This window comes from Primulina tabacum, chromosome 14 (genome assembly GCF_025594145.1).
Source record: "Primulina tabacum isolate GXHZ01 chromosome 14, ASM2559414v2, whole genome shotgun sequence".
NCBI lineage: Eukaryota > Viridiplantae > Streptophyta > Magnoliopsida > Lamiales > Gesneriaceae > Primulina > Primulina tabacum.
In genome coordinates this window covers 35668560-35691480 of record NC_134563.1, presented here as the reverse complement: position 1 = coordinate 35691480, position 22921 = coordinate 35668560, and the positions used below count along the sequence as shown (strand labels likewise).

General features: G+C 32.4%; 4 protein-coding genes across 14 annotated transcripts; 3 read left to right on the top strand and 1 right to left on the bottom strand.

Moving 5' to 3' along the window:
* The first annotated feature begins 1084 nt into the window (after window positions 1-1084).
* On the top strand, window positions 1085-8483 carry LOC142525176 (uncharacterized). Of its 3 annotated transcripts, none has more exons than XM_075629357.1 (5): window positions 1085-1193; window positions 4322-6613; window positions 6691-6850; window positions 7125-7207; window positions 8211-8483. In XM_075629357.1, exons 2-5 carry the CDS (start codon window positions 4385-4387, stop codon window positions 8283-8285), a joined length of 2547 nt encoding a protein of 848 aa, XP_075485472.1. In that variant the 5' UTR covers window positions 1085-1193; window positions 4322-4384; the 3' UTR covers window positions 8286-8483. The 3 variants fall into 3 exon arrangements, with proteins under 3 accessions (XP_075485472.1, XP_075485473.1, XP_075485474.1); XM_075629358.1 differs by lacking the exon at window positions 1085-1193 and adding an exon at window positions 2790-2808; XM_075629359.1 differs by lacking the exon at window positions 1085-1193 and adding an exon at window positions 3003-3026 and having other exon boundaries at window positions 4332-6613.
* Window positions 8484-10800: 2317 nt separating this feature from the next.
* Window positions 10801-15769, top strand: LOC142524205 (uncharacterized). Of its 6 annotated transcripts, none has more exons than XM_075628046.1 (5): window positions 10801-10918; window positions 11410-12292; window positions 12440-12668; window positions 14356-14438; window positions 15482-15769. In XM_075628046.1, exons 2-5 carry the CDS (start codon window positions 11489-11491, stop codon window positions 15590-15592), a joined length of 1227 nt encoding a protein of 408 aa, XP_075484161.1. In that variant the 5' UTR covers window positions 10801-10918; window positions 11410-11488; the 3' UTR covers window positions 15593-15769. The 6 variants fall into 6 exon arrangements, with proteins under 6 accessions (XP_075484161.1, XP_075484162.1, XP_075484156.1 ...); XM_075628047.1 differs by having other exon boundaries at window positions 10801-11030; window positions 15494-15769; XM_075628041.1 differs by having other exon boundaries at window positions 10801-11030.
* LOC142524206 (NAD(P)H-quinone oxidoreductase subunit M, chloroplastic) lies at window positions 15742-16700 on the bottom strand. The gene is made up of 2 exons (XM_075628048.1): window positions 16174-16700; window positions 15742-16001 (listed from the first exon to the last, which is right to left on the bottom strand). Exons 1-2 carry the CDS (start codon window positions 16612-16614, stop codon window positions 15825-15827), a joined length of 618 nt encoding a protein of 205 aa, XP_075484163.1. The 5' UTR covers window positions 16615-16700; the 3' UTR covers window positions 15742-15824.
* Window positions 16701-17630: 930 nt separating this feature from the next.
* LOC142524643 (glutathione S-transferase TCHQD-like) lies at window positions 17631-20398 on the top strand. Of its 4 annotated transcripts, XM_075628693.1 has the most exons (4): window positions 17632-17982; window positions 19106-19159; window positions 19364-19438; window positions 19538-20398. In XM_075628693.1, the coding sequence occupies exons 3-4, from the start codon at window positions 19365-19367 to the stop codon at window positions 20130-20132; spliced, it is 669 nt and encodes a 222-aa protein (XP_075484808.1). In that variant the 5' UTR covers window positions 17632-17982; window positions 19106-19159; window position 19364; the 3' UTR covers window positions 20133-20398. The 4 variants fall into 4 exon arrangements, with proteins under 4 accessions (XP_075484809.1, XP_075484808.1, XP_075484807.1 ...); XM_075628694.1 differs by lacking the exon at window positions 19106-19159 and having other exon boundaries at window positions 17631-17982; XM_075628692.1 differs by having other exon boundaries at window positions 19140-19438.
* The last annotated feature ends 2523 nt before the right edge of the window (window positions 20399-22921 follow it).

Sequence of the window (22921 nt, the reverse complement as noted above, 5' to 3'; positions counted from 1 at the left end):
CGTGGATAAAATGGTTATGCGAAAAATAGTCGACCTTAAGGTTTGACTTTTTTCTTAAATTATTATTGACCAGTTGCTCATGGCTATTGATAATATGTTTTCAAATATATAATGACTTCGACTTTAAAATAACATCACTACAAATTTAAAGTCAAACAAACTTTGAAATATTTAGAACACTATTAATTTGAATTTTAAGAGTTAAAATTTAAATATTCAAATTCAATAATTTATTTTTTTTGCAAACTTAGATTTAAACACAATTGCTTAAAAATTTGAAACAACTTTCGAATTAATTATGAAGTTCGAAATTTAAGCGTATAACTTAAAAAATCTAAATTCAAAAGTTGATATCTCGCAAATTCGGGTTTAAGCGCAAAAGTTTAAAAAAATCACATGTAAAATTAATGTAGATAGGAAAAAAAATTATGTGCAAATGCAAGTAAAGGAGAGCCGTATTTTATAGTTTTTGAAAAAACTTGAATGAAAAAGACAAATTTCTTCATATAAGATAAAATAGTGCAATCCTTGATATTGCACCGTTGTTCACATGGCCATTCTGTTTTTGGATTGATGTGGCTCCTCAATATTACTATAAATTATATACATTTATAATTATATATATATTCCATCTCATAAAATTCGGAATATTAATTAATTTTTTTTATCATTTTTGATAATCGATAAATAATTTTATTTTGATGACGAAATATATTTTATTCGTTAAACAACTCGTTTGAATAATTTATCGATGTACACAAACCAATTTTTCCAACAAAAAAATACAGATTTAGTATTATAAATTCTCACTTGAAAATTTCAAAATAAAGTTCTCTCTAAAAAAAAGAGAAAAGAAAAGGCAATCCTAGTTGGAATTACAAGAATCTTTTATAAACAAATTTCTAATATCTGCACATTTTAAAATAAAATAAAATTACAAGTACATTGAATGTGCTCGATGTACGAGGTTTACAGAATCTGCTGACAATGATTTCCGTTCCCAAGAAGAATATATATATATATATATATATATATATATATATATAGAATCTGCTGACAATGATTTCCGTTCCCAAGAAGAATATATATATATAGACACACACGACTGCTGATTAGCACACAGCATACTCTCAGTATTCACCGGGCGGCGGTCTCACTGCAGATTTCGGATTCTTGGTTTCTGCGTGGCTTGGGTATCTAGTTTACTCTTGTTTGTAAAACATTTTACGTCTTATTTCATGATTCATCCTTTAATTTGTCACCATTAAATTCTCGTGTTATTGGATTTTCTGTTCATTGGGTTCTGTTCGATCTATGTATTTATTTGTCTAAATGTACTGGTGGTCGGAGCACCGGCTGCTAACTAATTGATATGATTAGACAGAAGCTTTTGAAAAGATGAGAAATTTTGTGTTTTTTCAAATGGGATATGATGACACTCGGACCAGTGATTTTTTTTTTGGGGTTATTTAATTGAAAAAAAATCCGAATGAGACTGCTGAGAAATTCAAGAAGAAATGAAAGAACAAAGAGTTGAAAAAAATTTTCCTCATAGATTTGTCTGATGCTGTCGAAAACCGAGAATGATAGGTTTAAAGTTAATTCGATGATGGTTTGTTGGAAAAAAATATTAATAGCTAACAAGTATTATGTATTTATTCTATCGGTGACCGTACAAGATTTTGATCATTCGGTTGATAACATCCCGTGGATCTCTTGAGTGCGAATCTTACGCATTCTGCCAGCGTTTGACGTTTGTCAATGTTTTTGATGGTTTCATTTAATTACTTTTCATAAACAATTTTTTTTCATTTTTGTACTACATTGAATGTTCTAAATCTACCTCACTATGTGATCAACAACATATTTAAATTGAAAACAAGCTTTCTCCATCAATCTATCCTAAATGATTTTCATCTTACTATTGATCAAGTGATATTATATGAATCAAATGACTTCCATGTAAATTGAAAATGATCGTGCAATTTTCTATTGATCCACCCTCTGTGATTGCAACTTTATCTCTATTGGGGAAGCGACATCATCCGAATTACTTGGTCGAAGATCTAGTGAATCATTTGCGGGATGATATCACAAGGAAGCAATTTTGATGCAGCCTTCATGCAAATCTAGTGTATTTCACTTGTATTTGATGTGTGTTGGTGCTACTGATGGCTTCAATTTACTCTCTTCTTCAACAGAAATCTTTTTTCATTTTTGTCCTCATTTGATGTTGTCGAAAATAGAAAAAGATAGGCATAAAGTTAATTCAATAATGGCTTGCTTGAAAAAATATCAATATCTAGCAAGTCATATGTATTTATTCAATCGGTGACCAAACAAGATTTTGGTCACTCGGTTGATAAGATCCCGTGGATCTCTTGATTGCGAATCTTACGCATTCTGCTAGCATTTGACGCATGTCATGCTTTTGATGACTTCAATTAATTCCTTTTCATAAACTATATTTTTTCCATTTTCGTCCCACTTTAATTATTCTAAATCTACCTCACTCAGTGATGAACAACTTATATATTAAATTGAAACCAAGTTTCCTCCATCAATCTTTCCTAAATGATTTTCGTTTCTTACTATTGATTAATATTATCTGAATCAAATGACTTTCATGTAAATCGAAACTGATCTTGCAATTTTCTATTGATTCCCCCTCTGTGATTGCAATTTATCTATTGGGGAAGTGGCATTATCCGAATTACTTTGTTGAAGATCTAGTGAATCATTTGCATGATGATGTCAAAAGGAAGCAATTATAATGCAACCTTGATGCAAATCTAGCGTATTTCACCAGTATTTGATGTGTATTGGTGCTTTTGAATGCTTCAGTTTACTCTCTTCCTTAACGAAAGTCTTTTTCATTTCTGTCCTCATTTGAATATTCTATATATCCCTCCCCCCCCACCCCCCTTTGTGATCAAATAAACTACACTTAATTTAGAGCTTCCTAATCCCTCCTTACCGATTTTCATTTTCTTGTTATTGATGAGTGGAATTGTCTGATACTTTTTGTCCATAAGATCCTGTGAATCTTTTCTAGTGGATGATGCCAGAAGGAAGTAATCATCACACTACTTTCATGCAAATCCTGTGAATTGCTCTTGTGTTTGGTGTGTGTGTGTGTGCTTTTGTTAGTTTCATACTTTCATTCAAGTCTTTGTCCTTAACCAAAATGTTTCGTTTCCCTTCCTTTACAACAGTCCACATCTTCCCCTTGTGCCGCGATCAAATGACTTCCATTTATACTGAAACTTATCTCACTTTCTTCTATTAAACTCTTTTCAATGATGCGACTATATTAATATTGGTGAAGTAATATTATCTTAATCATTATGGTCAGCAAATGGGGAATCGCTTGCAACTTGCAAGAATCCTACATTCATATGAATCTTGCATATTCTACTGGTGCTTGACTTGTATTTTTTTGATAGCTTCATATGAATCTTGCACATTCTGCTGGTGCTTGACCTTTCTGGTTTTTTTATTGCTTTCTTTGATTCTTTGTCATCAACAAATATGGTTTCATTTATGTCTTCATTGCAATGCTCCAAATCTTGCCCTTAAGTCGCGATCAAATGAATTCAACCTCGTTGCCATTATTCCCTCCTCTATTGCTGTCGATTTGTTCCTTTTATCGTCACACAAAATGGTGAAAATATGCTCATGAAATGTGCAAAAGGGAGGAGATAGATTGATCTAACATAGCTGGGAATTTTAGTTGATACCTCATTTGTAATCCAAATTATAGAAATACATGAAATTCTCTACAAAAGATAAAAATATACGGAACAAAATGTTGCATGGTTAAAGCAGCTAACAAATTCTCAAGTTATGAGACCATAGGCTGCTGTACTACAATAATTTGTATGTCTCTATTGTGATTTCAACATCATTTAACTGAATGCCACCAGTTCCTTTAGTTTAACATAACATTTTTGTTTGCCTTTACAATCCACCAGATGCATTGCACTGATTGACCGCTTGCTTTTCTGTTGTTTATAGCCACCAAAGTATCTTTTAATATTATTGCAATCATCTCACGTGCACATTAAAAAGATATACATGCCTTCACATTTTATGAAATGCCTTTGATAAATTCTTGTGTCTGTTTATTCATCTTGTTTGGAATGCCAATGAACGTCTATTCATCACAGAAGAGAATTAAATTAGCTGATCATGGTTTGTGATTTCGGTACCTAATTTATGCTCTTGGCAGAAATGTTGTACTCCTTTCTTGTCAGCATTTTATTCGGTGTTAATGTGAAATTTATTGGTTGATTTTTCCCCTTTTTCAAATTTTTGGAAGCACTGCATAGCTTTTTGGATGCTGATAAATTAAGACCGAGAAAAGATTCTTGAAAAAGCACAGATGATTTCCCTTTGCCTTGCGGTGCGAGCACAGGATTTCGAAAAAATAGCGAGTATGTGTGACGGGTTGTGTGATGAACTGAATGATTTTAGAAAACAATTGGAGGTTGAGACTACAGAACCTGATCACCAACAGTTTCTGCTATTCACTTTGAGTGGCGTAGAAAGTTACAAACCACGTAAAACGTGGATGGTGGATGGCGAACATATTGAGGATAATGATGATTCGGATGAAGCGAGTGACCCTCATTACGAACTCTTCTTTGAGAGCCTCAATAAATATGAGAAGTCTTATGTACTCGAGGGCAAGATTATCGATGTATCTGCATGTGTCAAATACGAAGGAGACAGTAAATTTGGTGGAAAACGTAAACCTAAATGTGCAAGGAAGATTCACAAAAAAAAATGTGCTAGGAAGATGAGGAGAGACGATGGACGAGTTGACGGTGCTGCTGAGCAGAGTCCTAGGCTTCCAAACGAACAAGCACCTGTGAATCAGCATGCATCTGACAATGTTAACGATAGAAGAAATGAAATTTCGAAGGAGAAGCCTGATCTTAGGAATAAGGGACTCATCAAAGAATCAGAGGCTGGATTTTCTAAATCCCTATCAAAAAAGATGGCCAATTCGGGAAGCTGTAATGTATCGAAAAATATGACTGTTGTCCAGGAAGATAATATTGTAACAGATAATCAGAGTGAAACTCAAGGCCAAGCTCGGTTGAGAATAGCTGACAAGGGAGAGGATGTGGACAAGGCACCTGTGAATCAGCATGCATCTGACAATGTTGACGAAAGAAGAAAGGAAATTTCGAAGAAGCAGCCTGATCTTAGGAATAAGGGAATCATCGAAAAAATAGAGGTTGGATTTTCTGAAGTTCTATCAAAAATGATGGGAAGCTGTAAAGTATTGAAAATTATGGCTGTTGTCCAGGAAGATAATATTGTAACAGATAATCAGAGTGAACCTCATGGCCAAGCTCCGTTGGGAAAAGCTGACAAGGGAGAGGACGTGAAGAAGGCACTTGTGGATCAGCATGCATCTGACCATGTTGAAGATAATACTGTAACAGATAATCAGAGTGAACCTCATAGTCAAAGTGAACCTCATGGCCAAGCTCGGTTAAGAAAAGCTGACAAGGGAGAGGATGTGGACAAGGCACCTGTGAATCAGAATGCATCTGACCATGCTGACGATAGAAGAAATGAAATGTCGAAGAAGAAGCCTGATATTAAGAATAAGGGAATCATCAAAGAATCAGAGGTTGAATTTTCTAAAGCTCTGACAAACAAGATGGACAATTTTGGAAGCTATAAATTATCGAAAAATATGACTGTTGTCCAGGAAGATAATATTGTAACAGATAATCAGAGTGAACCTCATGGCCAAGCTCGGTTGACAAAAGCTGACAAGGGAGAGGATGTGGACAAGGCACATTACGTGCCTGACAGTGAATCTGTGATACAGGTTAGTTATGATGGGAATGGGTATCAGAGTCCTGATCCGATAAATAATTCAGAGTCAAAGAATCAGAGTGAGCCTGTTGGTCAAGCTCAACCAATCAAGAAAGAAAAAGGTCTCAAAGGCAAAAATGTGGTTCTAAGCGAGCACAATCCGGATACAGAGAAGCATTTATATCTAAAGCCTGACCCAAAACATAATTCGGCGACAAAATATCAGGCTGTTCGTGCCAATCAAGTTGTACCAAGTGAGAAAGACAAGGAGGCCCAGAGCAAAACAAATATGCCGAAAGTGAAGAAGGAGAAGAATGTGGTTACGGATGACTGTGTGGGCAACAGAAAGGCCGTGCACTACAGAGACAATGAGCCTTTGTATCCGAAGCCTAGTCCAGAGAAGAATCTGGAAGAACATCAGCATGAGGACGCTGATCTAACTCAACCAGGTAAGAAACACAAGGTGCAGGAACATAGAAAATTAAGAAAAGTGGTCCGTGGAAGTCATGAGATTAAAGTAGATGATGCAGCTAGCAGAAATGACGTGGCTCGGATAGAAAACAAACTTCTGTTTCACAAGCTTTGTTCAAGTAAAAATCAGGTGACAAAAAATTGTATTGATCAACCTCGTCCGAAACAAAGCCATAGCATGTTCATGAAAGAAAGAGTCATCACGGATGGCAGTGATTCTGATGTTGAAATCCTAGACAGTGCATCAGTTTACAGGACTGGAAACCCAGGCCCATTTGTGACTTCAAAGAAATTTCACAAAAGCGTATACCGTCTTTGCTTTTATGATAAATCTTGCAGAAAAAATTATAATTTTGATTCCATATTGATATGATTAATCAGGTGATGGAAGATGATAACATCAAGTTACCTGAAAGGACAAGTCCGCAATTTGAGTTTAGGAGACAGGTCATGAATGTTCTCCGGAAACCATATGACAAACAGGAGAGCAACAGGCTTCGGGAAGCATTCATGGCCGGATCATATGTCAAGTTCCATCCAGGTCAGTTTGCGACCTTATATGCTAGAGCAAAGCAAATAATCACACAATTATATATAGTTTAAAAATTCCAATGAAGCGAAAAAACAATAAATTATGATGTCAAGGATTTTATCCTTTTATATGTTGGATTCTTTTGTTTTACTTGTTCCTCAATTATTGTAGCACTAAGTTTATTATTACCTTTGTTGTTTAATTTCTGTGCTAATGCTTAATAAATGCAATTTATACGGATCTTTTGAGACTAACAAGTCATTCATATTTTTATTGCATGAAGACCTTGTGAAAAAACTCGCTGCACACCGATACGAAAAGGGAAAATGCTTGGCCATTTTACGTGGATTTTTCTTTTGGCTTGAGGTTAGTGAATCTTCTAATGACATTCTTGCTTGACTTCCCGTGGTTAACAAATCTCGATGTTCCCACAACTCATTGTATTAAGGTTTTTAAGGATCTTCATTTGATTTTCATAATACTTGATCACTTATTTGTCAACATACATTGAAAATAAAAGCTATTTTTGTTTTTGTAAAATCATTTCTTGTTTATTTTTGGTTGAGTTTTGTTATGATCTTGCACACTTTCAAAATTATGTTTCGAAGAGAATGAAGATCGGTGACATGATACACTCCATGGGTTAACTCCTTAGATTTCTCAATACGCGGTAACACCTTTGATAAGGACCTTCTTTTACAAATGTCTTTAAAACTAATAAATAGTAGCTTATAAACTCAGGAAGGTTACAAAACCCAATTGAGAATCCTTTTGGAATGATATCCTCTTGAGTTTATAAATTAACATAGTGCTCTAGTTGAGAGTTGGTGTTGCTGAAAGATCGACTTAGAAAAAGGTCTAGCATCAGATCATATTAGTGTCGATAAAAATAAATTATAGGCTGAACTTAGTGCATGATACATGCACTGAATACTGAAAAGTGAGTGAAAGCCGTCTAGAGCGGCGGCGTGGACATGGGCTTCTCAAAAGGTCGGCTATGTTACAAATGTCTCACATCGAACATTAAAACTAATAAAGAGTAGCTTATAAACCCGAAAAATTACACCACCTAATAAACAAATCTTTCGGGATGGTACTTTTATTGGGTTTATAGCCTAACAACTTCCTTATCAAAATATCAAGAAACCAATTAAGCGGCTTTTGTAGAAAGTCTATTTTGTGAAGGAGGACACATTTTAGCAGTTTGATTTGATTTAAAGATGAATTAATGTTTGTGTATATTATGATTCACATTTTTCCTCAGACTGTTGCATATTCTTTTATTATTTCATGTTATATCTTGCCTTTTCCCATTTTGATTTCCTATTTCTCGAATTTCGAACTCAAGAACCTTGTATGTCTTCATCAGAATTTGACGAAACAAGGATCGTTCAAGCCTTGGGAAGACAGTGAGTGCCTTGGAGTGGATCCAGCTTTACGTTGATACATCTGGATCAGCAGCCTTTGTGGAGTATGCCTTGCTGGTTTGCTGCTTGTTAATTCTGTTATTGCTGTGAGGAATATTTTGGTTTCAGACAAATTTTTATCATATTTCATGTTTTCTCGTAAACTACAAATGATTTTGTGAACACTGTACTAGTTATTGACTTATTGAACTTATCTTATTTGTGCTAGTTTTCAATTGAATTATTTGTTTTTAATTTTTTGATTTGTTTTATTAATCATTATTAGTGTTAAAGATAATATATCCTATATTAGGTAATGATAAATAAATATTTTTAGTAATATTAGAAATTTGGGATATGTTTCTGAAAGATAAATTATAAACTTATTAAAACTATATTTTTACGTTATTTTTTATTAAATGATAAAAATACTTTTATAATTTGAGAGATTTTTTTGTAAAAAATAATTAGCATAACTCTATGATAACTCTTAAGGACCCCAAATATTACAACAGTAATAATAGATACAATTGGGATAATAAGTTATTCTATAAGTATTTATATATTTTTTTATCACAAAATCACGAATCCGAAGAAAAGCCTATGAAACAATTTATAACAAAATATAGATAAATACAAGATTGAAATTTTTTTAAATTTTTTTAAGATAATAAGTGTGAAACTACTTATTAGCATCATTTATTTTTTGTTTGTTTGAGGCAAATAATGAGTATTATCGTAATTTCATTATTGTTTCATCAAATTAATTAATAATATTTTTTTAGTGGTGCATATTTTTAATTAAATAGTAAGACAGTAAAAATATTATTTTATTTTATGTTACTTATAATAAATATTTTTATAAATATTCCCGGTTTATTTAAATTGTTTTTAAGATAAATTATTTGATATTTTAGTAAATTCTATTATTTTTTTGTATTATGTAATATAAAAAACCCCCTGAGTTTTAAGAGGTATATTCAATGTAGAAGATTTAATGATTTTTGTAGATTTTAAAAGTCTCGAATTATTCAATTAAGACTTTTGCATACTCTATAGAAATCTGGTATTATTCAAAATAAATTTTCATTGAGCTTTATAAAGTGTATTCAACATCGATTTTTAAAACTTTAGAGATATTCAAATATTTAATATTCTTTTAATAATTTCATTGAATTCATTAACATACAAGAATAGGTCTCTTGTGAGACGGTTTCACGAATATTTATCTGTGAGATGGTCAATCCTAATGATATTCATAATAAAAAACAATACTCTTAGCATAAAAAGTAATACTTTTTCATGGATAACCCAAAAAAGATATACGTCTCACAAAATACGACACGTGAGACCATCTCACACAAGTTTTTGCCAATATACAAATAGTTAAACATAAGATACAACTATAAATTTTTTTTAAAAAAATTGTCTTTAGTTCAACCCAAATATTTAGATTAATTTTTAAAATTTCTAACTCATACCACCAGTTTTCTTCTCTCATCTTCTTTCATCTCATCTTCTCTCTTTGTATCTATCTCTATTATTATTTAATTTTCAATATATATATAAATATATATATTTCTTTTCAAATTTTATTTTTTGGTTGAGTGTTTATTTATTAATTTTTATTTTATTATCATTAGAAATTTTGAAGTATAAAATTATTTCATGATTTTTCTTTATGATTTATACAAATGAATGTAATATATAATAACAATATTAATAAAAGATCATAAAAAAATAATGTCGGTTGATTTTTAATAATTGAATAACTTCTCAACAAACATGATAAAAAAATAAAAATAAAAATTAATATTTTAAGCTATACTTTTTAAATAAATTTTATTATATAATTGATGTTTTTTATAATTATATTTTATTTCTTTATTTTTTTATTTCTAATTTTGAAATTATACAAAGTTTAAAATTATAATTATGAGTTTTTTTTAATAAAATTATTATACTCGATATAATAAAATCATAAAATTTTATTGGTTCATAAAATCCAATAAAATTAAAGTATAAGTATTTTCTTAATAAATAAAATTAAATTTTTTTTACTAAAAATTGATTTTAAAAAATTTTAAATTAATCATTAAATTATCATATTTTGATAAAAAAAATTATTTTCCTAAAATGATATATACATGATATTATCAATTCAAATACAAGTTTCAAATTAAAATATTGATGTATTTTAAAAAATTTAAAAACATACAGATAAAGTCATATATATAAATATATATTTAAAGATTAAATAATTAATTTTAAATAAATAAATTTTTTTACTAATATAAATTTTAAAAAATTATTTCAAATTAAATATATTATTTTTGTAAATTAATTATTAATTCAAAAAAATTAATAAAAAATAATATATTATAATTAAATATAAAATCTATAAATTTTATAAAATTTATGAAAATATTGTAAAAAATATACAGAAATCCATTTAAATATGTTTGCATTGTGAGATTATGTAAAAATCGATAAAAAAAAATTTATATCAAATTCACGAAAATGTTATTTAAAAAAATAATTAAAATTATCGAAACTCCGAATTGACACCCGCCCTCTCATATACCAGCTACAGGCACAAGCAGCACCGAACGCCGTCGTTTTCTCGGAGAATTCGCGCCACGGATTCTCTTCACCGCGAAGGGGTTAATTCGTCAGTTCAATCCGAACGACCATTCACATAATTTCCCCTTTTTACTTGCTTTTTGTGATCCATTGAGTTGCAAAATCTGGGCTTTGAGTGATAGTGTGATGAAGAAGTTGAGGTAGGAATTTATTAATGATTTTGGAATCTGGTTTTGTTTGTTCGTGGCAGAGAAATGTTTTAAAGTTACACGGTGTTAATTCTTGGCGCGCTAAACGATTTGATTCTTGCTTCTTTTATCTGTTGCGTGGCTGGGGATTATGACTCGCTGAACGTTTAAATGATCATAAATGAATTGCATGCTACTGTCTCGTTTTGAACGTTAGAAAGCAGTTACAATAAGATTTTTTCTGCAATTCTGTAATTTGGGCAAGAATAGATGTGCTACTTGAATAATTCATACCAATTTTCCAACTTTTGTTTTTCATATGCAATTATATTTTTTCCGGTTTCAAGATTGGATTTTTCCTTTCCTTATTTATGCGGCATGTGATTAATAGTTGATTATTTGAGGCGCTAAATGGGAAGAGAACAGCCTCAGCTAGAAAAGGGAGGAGAAAAGTAGAGACTTTTAATCAAATGGTTCGAAAACAAGAGAAGTTTGTTGCACTGGAGAATTTAGTTGACCATGATATGTATCATGATGTTGTACTTGCCAGGGAAGGAGGCGCACTGTTTGGTAATGAATTATTTGAATTCAAAAGACTTATGGAGGAAACTCATGAGGTGGACACGGACTACGCGTCCTTTCTATTGAGCATTCTGACCTTGGACAAAAAGTTTGGACCAGTTAAGAAGCAAAAAGAGAAGAGCAACCATGTCATTGGAAATGAAAATGATTGCTACATTGAGGAGGAGAATGACCCTCAATATGAACTGTTTTTAGAAAATTTGAAGGAACATGAAAAGTCTTATATATTTCAATTTGGGAGAGCTGGTTCACCAGGGGTCATTAAATATGAAAGAGAAATTAGTTTAGATGAGGAGTGTGATTCCGAACCTAACAGGAGATTGAGCAGTGACATAAAACAAGATTATGAACTTCCAAGTCAGATGCCTCGTATAGAAAATCAGCACAACCATTTAATGAGATCTACTTCAGTTGAGACGAACAAGAACTTTACCCCAAGAAAATCAAAGAAAGAGGTCAAGAACCAGAAGGTAGAGACAGAAAAACACTCAACTAGTGAAATGGTGCCAGATTTGGACTATCTTACTTTCCTTCAAAGTTCCAAAGTTATTGATGATTACTTTGTGTGCACTTTCGGGGGTGGTACGGTGGTGTTTGAGAAGAATGATATGGAGAATAATCAGGAGAAAGAGAATTCGGATGATGAACACTCTTCTGACGTGGAAGTCCTAGATGTAGCTGCATTCGACAAGGTAAGAAATTCGTAACCTTCCGTGAATGCTTCAATCAAAGTTAGTGAACATGTATGTTGATTTTTTAGTGCAGCACACTTCCACCAACCCTCTTTTTCTATTTAATTATCTGTACCACTTTTATGTGTCGTGATCTCTATTATGCAGATGAATAAGGACATATTCCGGAACTTCAATGGTCAAACCATGCAGTCTAGGTTTAGGGAAGAATTAGTCACTGTTCTTAGAAAACCATACGACAAAGAGGAGCATAAAAAGCTATTGCAAGACATTAAAATCCGCAAACCAGAAGATCGCCATATGGACTTGCGTGGAGGGAGGGAAAGGTCATGTTCAACAGCAAAAGTGGGAAAATCCTATATGGATTGCTTTCCAAGTCAGTTCATGATTTTTAACTCTGGTTGACATTACCATGTCTTCTTAATTTTTCATGTTTGATGATCACTTTAATTTCTATGCATGTGAGTTTTGTCTTGAAGTTATTGTGTTTGAAGAAAGTTGAAGAGGATATTTGATTTTCGACTGATTGAGTAATTAATTTCAAATTAAGAATGTAATCTTATGAAAATCTCGAAAATTCGTGGAAGGATTAAGTTTTGGATCCATCCTTTGGATTAGGTAAAGCAGTTTATCTTGCCATTCCTTACGATGATCTTCCCCATTCTGGTCTCATAATTAATATAATCAATTCCTCATTCTCTGGTTCTCATAATTAATTTAATCGAAATTCTTGGTCAGCACTTAAGCAGGCCTATCTTTTTACTTTATACCACAATGTTTTGGTCTCAAACATTCTATTCGTACCAGGACAGTAAAAAGATTTGAAGATCTTTTGATCCAGATCACCTACTTATGTGATATTTAGCTCCAAACTTATTACTGGTTATTTACAGTGAGAGACAACATAAAATTGACAAATAAAAGAAACTCTGTTAATGATAATTGAATTAGAAACTTTGGTCATCGATGGAACTTCTCTTATGACTCTTAACCCTTGCTCGTTGTTCTGTGGGTTGCATTTATGCTTTACTTTTTATTGGAATTCACTTTTGTTAAGAATTTTAATGACTGGGGACTTTTGTATAGAGATTTTCTTGTTCATCCTGTAGTGTAAATAGAGCTTTATATTGCACTTCTGAGATTTCTCATTTGTGTTGCATCAAAATCAACAATATTATTAATTCACGATGTAAACGAGTCGAGCTGAGCCGAACAGTAGCAGGCTCGAGTTCGGCTGTTCGGCTCTTTTAAAGTAAATATAGGCTCGAGTTCAGCTCGTTTATCATGTTTAACAATTTTGACTCAAGCTCGTGGAATTTTCTTAGACAAAATGCCGTCTAAAATATAAGAATGTGAGTTATATGCTTCTCTTTATATAATTTTCAACCATCCTCCATTTCACTAACTTAACCAATGTGGGACAATTGTACACTCAAAGCCCAACAATCTAGCCCCGCAAATGAGCAGAGTTCGAGCTCGGGAGCTAAATATCCATAAGCTCGGGCTCGGTTCGATAAAACTATTCGAGTTCGAGCTCAAGCCGAGCTCGAAAAACTTAACGAACAATTTTGAATGATCTTTTTACCGAGCCGAGCTCCGAGTAGCTCGCGAGCGGCATGGTTTGTTTACATCCCTGCTGATACAATAGATGAAGTTAGAAAAGGTTCTTGTTTCACTATGTTCTCAAATTGAAAAAGCAGAATGAAAAGATCAAAAAAATGAAACAAGAATTTGATATAATCTCAGATTATTCACATTCCAATTCATGTTAAATGATTAAGTAGTACTTCATGTCTGTTAGAGTTATTAACAGTTTTATTAACTGCCGCAAAAATTAAGTTTAACACCACAATAAAATCATTATTCTGTGAATTACGGTGGCCACCAGACATCTCGTCCTGCTGATTTCATTGACTTTTTGTGGTTTGTGATCCAAATTGCTGGCTTCAATTTCAAGTTGTTTTTATTTGATTGTTTCCATCTGTTTATGAATTTATTCACTATTGGCTTATGTTCTTCTTGGAAAAATTGCCTCTTAAAATTGAAACATTTATTGAATACAGGTCTGCGAAAACAGCTCTTAAAATTCCAAGATGATGGACCAAAATGTTTGAACCTCATACGTGGGTTCTTCTTCTGGCTTCAGGTCAGAGTCTTGTTCCATCTGATGGTTTTCAAGATTTGTCTATGGTTGCTGTTGTCAGAGTTTATTTCTACCGTGTCACATGGTTTTTTTAACAAAATGCAATTATTTCCGTGGTTGGTGAATAAAATCAAGTAAATCAAATTCTCTCTTTGGTCCACCTATCTATTATAATGCAAAATAAGATGCAGAGGTTTTTGGTTGAAAAGAAGCATGTGGGCATCTGTAGTTTATGTTCTCTTTTTTCCAATGTTGGAACCCGGAGGTCGAGGTGTGTTTATGGAAGTTTTGGGTTGAACTCAGTTTGGTAAGTAGGTGACTCAAAAGTCAAAACTTTGAAACAAAACCTCGTGCATATCAAAATAAAATAGAATTTTTGTGATAAAAAATGTTTTTTTGGTTTTGAAAATGCTGATGTTTATTATGTGTCAATTTCCTTTATTGTTAACCAAATCTATTGACATACTCATTTAGGTGCGATGAACTATTCTGGTACTTAATTTCATCTTGCAATCCCTTAGTTTCTTTTTCCTAATCTTGAATTCTATGATTCCTCTGATTCAGCTACTCAACTCAAAAACCCTGCCAATTGCATTTCAATGCCCCTCTTTTGCCTTGTCCATTCCTCCGCCACAGCTAGTCCGCCCTTGTCAAAAGTCAAAAGCCACGTACCCTTTCTTGAACAATGTATTAAAGTCAAAATGGCTTACAGAAACCGACACTCCGGTACCTCGATAATCTACTTGCCTCTTTTCTTTTTAACTCGTCTTGTTTTGGATATTTGTTTTCACCAGCTTAACAATTTTTAAGAAAACCTAATTGTTAAACAAAAGGATTAATATAAATAAAGTGAAAGGATATACATCGTTAATCAAGATGGCATCTCAAATTCATGGCTAGACGGTGAAAGAATTTATGAGCGTGACTTGCGGAATATCTTATGAAAATATTCTAGAATCAAGCATGCACTGGACCTATGGATGTTTTAATTATCTGTTACAAGGTTCTGTCTCTTGATAAAAATTTTGTTGCCCTTGTGAAACCAGAAATTTCTGCAGGAAGGATCATTTGAACCTTGGATGGATGCAGAATGCCTGGCTATAAGTCCAGAAGTTCGCCATCCTGGATTTTCCCCAAAAAGGAGAAGGAAAATTTAAAACATGGGATGTTTGTGGCTCAAGATTTTGAAATCAAGGTTATCCATCGTGACATGCTACTAGTTCAACTATTAGAATTTGCGGGCTCTGGTTAGCTTTAGAAGTTTACTTTTGAGGAACAAAATGCTGGAAAAAAAAACGCTAGTGTATAAATATTGGATGATATGATTTCCTTTTTTCGTGGCATATAAATTTCTCTATCTTTGAATCTTTATGTACTAAACTTCCACTGTTACACATCTTGAAGCTGTCCATCGTAATTGAATCCCACCCGTGGTTTTCCCATACTGAAATTCAAGACCTTGGCATCCATGTTGTATTGAATTTCTCCTTTATAAAGCATTTTTCTGATGTAGTGCTCAATGTCCGAACCAATCAGGCGTAGTGTGTATTCTGTCAATGGAGCTCCCTGTTGCATTGTAGCATTACTATGTTAACAATAGGTATTTGCATTATGTAGTGTTTCTGTATCCAATTTGTGTTAGAACACCCATGTTTTCTTCCTTTATCTTGAGCTTTCAGTTATTTGGAAACCGATTGCTGAGGGCTAAAAAAAGAAACACGGAGAAGGATTGAGTTACCTCATAATGATCGATAAGCTCCTGGAAATAAGAATAAACTTTGTTACAAGTCTCATCCGTCCACACAAACTCATCAGTTGGATCAAGAAGAAGGGTAAGCTTATCGATCTGCGTTTGATCGAATGCCCACGTTTCGGGATCAATATAGGCTGCATATATCCTAACATGCCGTGTGGTGCTGCTCAGCCACTGCCCTCCATATTCCCTCTCCATGTTCTTACTCTTCACATTCAATTGCCGCTCTACCGGCCTCAGTGGCTTCATTGTTTCTGCCTGTTGTTTCTGGTTCATGCGATCCTTTTCTTTTTCTTCTTCTTCTTGTACTTCTACTTGTTGAGCTGAGATTGAAAACAAGCTTCTTTTCCTGAGGTATTTTTGGCCATTACTCCATCCAAGCATGGAGAAGCCTGTGGAAACCATGTTTATTGAAGCTGCAGCCATGGCTTCTTGTTATTATATGTAGAGTATAGTTGAAATGTTGGTTCGGAGGCAAATGGGCTCTTATGTGCACCAGTGACTTGTGGATGAGGAATCATGTTTGTCATTCTCTTTATAAAAGAGAGAGAGATGTACGCCGCACAAATTTAATCAGTTGATGAATTATTTTAAAAGATCTCATCTGATCTAATGCTATTATTAAGAATATCGATAATAGGACAAATCTGATGTTTTGTTCTAGTTTTTTTTTTTCATTTTATTATTTTAAATTATAATATGTTCTTATCTAAATTTTTTATAATTTCAAATTGTAGTATGATCTCATTAATTGTAGTATGATCTCATTAATTTTAATTATTTTATTTTATTATTCTAAATTATCGTATGTCTCATTAATTTTTACAATTATAATGTTATTCATATTTGAGTATAATCAAATTAATTTAAAAAAATACACAAACAATCAAATTAGTTAAGAAAAATTATACAAATACGTATTGTATGTATCGATGTACTAGTTTTAAATTATTATATTTCAAATCACGTATCGCCCAAACCAACACCCCAACCCCTGCATTGGCGAGTAATAATGGATGTAGAAACTAGAACGTGCACAAAATGTAGCAACTTTTAATTGGTTCGTTACTGGTTTGCTACTTATAATGCTAACATTAAGCAGGCAAATTCTACTGGAGTTGAGACGATCTCGGTGAGACAGTTCAACCGTTCATATTTATAAAGAAAAAAATATTTTTAATATTAAATATTTAATTTTTTATGAACTGATCCATCTTATAAAAGTTCTTGTGATAATAATAAACAAATGTTCTCTTGTTACAATATTTTAAACCCGATTTCAATTTTTATTGCTTTTTTAAAATTATTATTGTCCTATAGGGGAATGCAATAACAAGCAACTTTATTGATTAATTTCCTTAAAAAAAGTTTCAACTTCAATATAAAATTGGTGGGAAATTATTGTTTTTTTTATTAAGAAAATTATTGGTTCAAGAAATAAAGAATCAATCAAAGAGTAACAGTTTACTTCTCGTACCTTTCCTCTTCACAAGACACTGTCGCCCTGCGTTGTCATAATTTTTCCAATTCTTTTTTTAATTTTTTTTATATCCCTTTAAGCGTGTTGCAAAGTCCTTCAGCTTTTTGATTGATCAAGTGTTCATGTAAAAACACTATCTTTTTAATTCCGATTTCGTTTGCACCTCAAATATCTACAAAATAAACCTATAATTTTCTGAAGAGGGTCTTTTTTCCTGGAGGCCATCCGTATCCCAGTTTTCGTGTTGTCCCAAAGTTTTTATCTTTTTCTCTGGAATCTTGCAGAGTGTGATTTTTAGCTATCTTGTTTTTTTGGTGAGTTTCAGTTAGTTACTGTTGTGTTTATATTTTGTTACGAATCGTGTGGATTATACTTGACTTACTAATATAATTTAACTGAACCGCGAAACTTTCATTTCATTTATTTTTATCTCTTTGGATATACTCGAAACCTGGCTGACCGCTGACCTCTGTCTTGGTAGTGAATTAAGTGGTTTGTTAAGCAATATAGTTTGTTGTTTGTGTATTTGTCGTCAGTTTTGGGGGCTTCGAATTAAAGATGCGACTTGTTCAGTACATTAGTTATGCTTTTTATATTTATTTTCATTATCCTATTATGCTTGTTAAATAGGAATATATGAGTGAACCGAGAATTTAGATAGAGTCTGGTTTTGCTACCTATTCCTTTCAAAGTCGTTACTTGGTTGATGTGGTTATGCATTATTATGATGCAACTGATTGGTGTTACGGAGATGCGTTTTGCTCTAACTGGAGGACCAGAATCTCAGAAAGAGCGACTTGGGTGTGGCAAAACTCATTTATTTTAGTAGGCTACGTACCTATGGCACGTCGGTCATCTAGCGTTAAGGAGTATTGACGTAGCGGTAGCAGGCTTTGTGCCTGTGAACGTAATAGAAGTATCCTAAACATCTGGATGATTATGTATAACCAAATGCATTATGAACAGACGGAAATAACTTCCTTTGGGGCCGAGAAAAGTTGTTTCTCTTTCTTTTCATTTTCCTTTCCAGTTAGGTACTGTAATTTCTTCATCTTTAATACAATAAATGAGTCCCTACGTGTGTGTTTTTGTGAATATGTTCAGCGACCTATTTCACTGTACTGATCTGCCTCATATGAACATATGTTACCTTCTGCTTCCACACTAGTTTTGCCTTTGTGTGCTGAGTCGGCCAGCAAGCTTACTGCATACCTTAACTGTAGCTTTAATTTCCAGTTGATATAACAAGGATATGTGGCCATAAATTCTAGAAAATAGAACTATTGCGGCCTTTTCATGTAGGACCAAGATAAATACGAAGTTGATTCATAATGATTTGTGAACAGTTTCACTCCATGGTTGAAGATTCCATGAGAAATAATGCTTTGTAGCTAACATGAGAAAGAAGAATTGATTTGAGCCTTTTATCTTGTGCAGTTTTACACAAATGACTTGCCATTACTGAGTGCAGGTGCTTCATCTCAAATTGAGGCGAGTCTTTTTCGTGAACCATTCCACGAATACTGAATAATAGAGTGCACAAAGTGTAATTTATCACATCATGCAGCTGTATCATCATCCTTATTCATTGAACAGCCAAAGAGTCAGGCTTGCGTTAGAAGAGAAGATTATTGACTACACATCGTCCCATGTTAATCCCATCACGGGCAAGAATTTTGATTCCGGTTTTTTCAGGATGAACCCAAGTGGCAAACTTCCAGTCTTCCAAAATGGTTCACACATTTTGTACAATACTGTAGAGATCATCCTGTATGTCTCATCTACCTTCGTCCTTTAGTTTCTTGATCAACCCTTTACGGTGCAAATTCATTTTATCCGTTTCTTTTTTTTTTCCCCATTTTTTTACAGGTATATCGAAAAAATAGCAATGGTCTCTTCTGGTGGTGATGACACAACTCTTAGCAGCAGAGAAGTTGTTGATTGGATTCATAAATTACAAGAGTGGAATCCCAAGTTCTTCACCCTCTCCCACCTTCCCCCAAAGCATCGCCTCCCTGTTTCGAGATTCCTGAGGAGCGTGATCATAGCTAGGATGGCCGAGTGCCCTGAATTAGCCAGTGCATATCATCGTAAGCTTAAAGAGGAATACAGAACGGAAGATAAACTGAAAGAGTCGGAAGTAGTGAGATCAAGTGAAGAACATCTTGAAAGAATTCTTGATGAAGCAGAGCTCAAACTTAATGAAACGGCGTATCTGGTTGGAGAAGAGTTTACATTGGCAGATGTTGCGTTTATTCCTATCCTCAGTCGATTGGTTCTGATGAATTTGGAAGAAAAATACATAAATAGCAGGCCCAATTTATGCGAATATTGGGATGTGATGCAGAAGAGGCCTAGCTATAAAAAGGTGATTGGAAAGTACTTTGATGGTTGGAGGAAGCACAAGACCTTGCTCAAAACTTGGTGTTTAGTGCAAACCAGAATTTTACTCAAACGATATTAGTAAGCTCCTGGGATAAATCAGTGAAAGATCGAAGGGGGTTTGATACTTAAAAGTTGTAATTGCATGGTTTGTGATAATGGCTTCTGGATTTTGTATGAATTTTTAGGAAGGAAAGTCCAATAATCTGACAAAAGTGGCGAGCTTAGTGAATTTTGAGTGAACCAATGTAATATATAGACATGAAATTTGAACAAGGTTCAAGGGATGACACCCTTTCTCGTGTCCTGCTTGTATAAGGTGAAATGATGAATCTTTTTTCTCTTCAACTTGTTGAAATAGTACCAGTATAAAATTAAAATTTGTACTCAATTTATTTATGTTCAAATTCTACTACTGAAATTCCACTATATATATAATTTTAAAATGATTTTATTCATAACGTAAAGTGCACACAACATAAAAATGGCGAGTCAAATAACACATCAATCTTAAATTTCATTTTATTAATCTCAAATGAGCGTAAAAATACTTACAAATCAACTGTTGTAAATAAAAATGTCAAAATGAGCCAGGCATCTCGTCATATAGAATAGGCAGTTTGGGCTCATAATTTCCTAACCCATCAAAATGGTGGGCCGTCCCATCCCGACCCGCAAAATTACATACAAAATTTGCCTAAGTTCCCTCACCTGATAAAATAGGTAAGTTATATTTGTGAAGTGATTGTTTTCTTGTATTAAAAAAGTATATATTTTTTTGAAGACATATTGAGTAGTTGTACATCATACAATATTATAGTGGAATAATTTTTATCTTGTCTCTGGTTTCACCATAATAATTTTTAGTGATTTTCACTTAAATCTTGGTGTTCAATTTTATACTTTATTTTCATATTTGTATCTCAAGATGTATAATCTGAGACCAACATATGTGACAAGCTTGAACAATAAGGTGTTGATATGGAGAATCAAACCCGACCATCAACAAATGTTCACATGCTCCACTAACTCACACACCGATACTTATAGTTTGATATGGATTTCAATGGTGTGCCTTTATCAAAACAACATTATTTCCAATTGCTTTGATTCGACAAATTTCACCGTTTAAATAATTTTATCAAACTAAAATTAGTATTTCTATCCATTTAAGTGGAGTCAAGAGTTAAATTTGATTGTTTCAATCTTTACTAATAATTAAATTTACCAATATAATTTTTTTACTGGGAATTTTTGCACAATTTATTCTATATATTTTTTTTAACTCCATTAATATGACAACTCTGACAATACAAAGATGCAGTAAACAGTTCGTTGTTTAGAAAGAGAACCTTAAACACAACAAATAAGGTCCATGTGGACACTGAAAACAAACAAATGTATGCATGCATGAAATCTATGGTGATGTCAAGTACTCAGGGCACACAGTGTTATCTTTTTATATAACTTATTATGCAGTAATAAAATAATAGCAAAAGAAAACTATGTATAAGTAAGTACTCGCACAATAATTTTTTTTATGTCAATAATAGTTTTCAGAATAAATTAAAAATCAATAAAAAATTTATTGTATTAAAAGTTAAAATAGCGAAAAAGATTAATGCTTATATATATTATATATATATATATATATACACGCTAATTTTTTTCTTCAAAATATAATTATGTGTAGAGAATATATTTATGATTCAAAAATAATATTTGTAAAAATTGCTAAAAGATATAAGTTGTAATTTTTTTTTTACAAATTCAGAATATTCGATTATTTTTATTATTTACTTTAAATGAATATCGTTAGATTAAATGCTTTTGGTGACCAAATTGGCCATATATGATATATATATGACGTTGTGTGTTTGAAGTAGTTGAGGAGCACGATAAAACTTCAAACTAATTTATAAGAAAAACTTAATTATTTAGAGAATATAATTTTATTATTTTTTTTAAAAAAATAAAAATGGTCAAGAGATTAGATTTTAGATTATAGAAAAAAAAATATTGACTATAAAATTTAATCGTAAAGAAACGCAAAGTAAAAAAAAAAGCAAAATTAAAAACGAAGCATATATTAAATTATAGAGGGAAAAAAACTTACTGTTTTGATACTTTTGTGAAGAATCCAAAACAATCAAAATAATATTTTTTTTAAAAAAAAGGTAGAAAGAAGAGACTAGATTATATGCATCAAATCACTAATTTTCACATTGATTATATATACAACAACAAAGATTGCTAAAATTCACTTTTGTTGTTCATTATAAGATTTGGTCAAATAATCTTGATTGGAGATTTATGCAAAAAAAGTAATTTCTTCATTAGTCAGATGATGATTTATTCAATAATAAATACTATGCTTCATTTGATGAGAATTTGTTTCATTTTATTTTTTAAAAGTATTTTATATTTTTAAATAGACAAAAGCTTGTGTGAGACGGTCTCACGGATCGTATTTTGTGAGACGAATCTCTTACTTGAGTCATCCATGAAAAAATATTACTTTTTATGCTAAGGGTATTAATTTTTATTGTGAATATCGGTAGGGTTGACCCATCTCACAGATAAAGATTCGGGAGACCTGTCTCACAAGAGACCATACTCTTTTGAATAAATGTTTGGTTGGATGAACTTTGTTTAAAAAAACTTAATCATATATATATATATATTGTGTATGTATAGATGTAAGATGCCTGAATAGAATCCAACTGAATGTTGGTATTAATGATGCATTCCTGTTGGATTACAAGAATCCACACCTTTTTTTGATTCCCTCTTTATTATTTGGTGAAATTGGGTTGAAAATTTTAAAAACTAATAATATTTTAGTTTTTCCTTTGCAGCCGTTACATATTA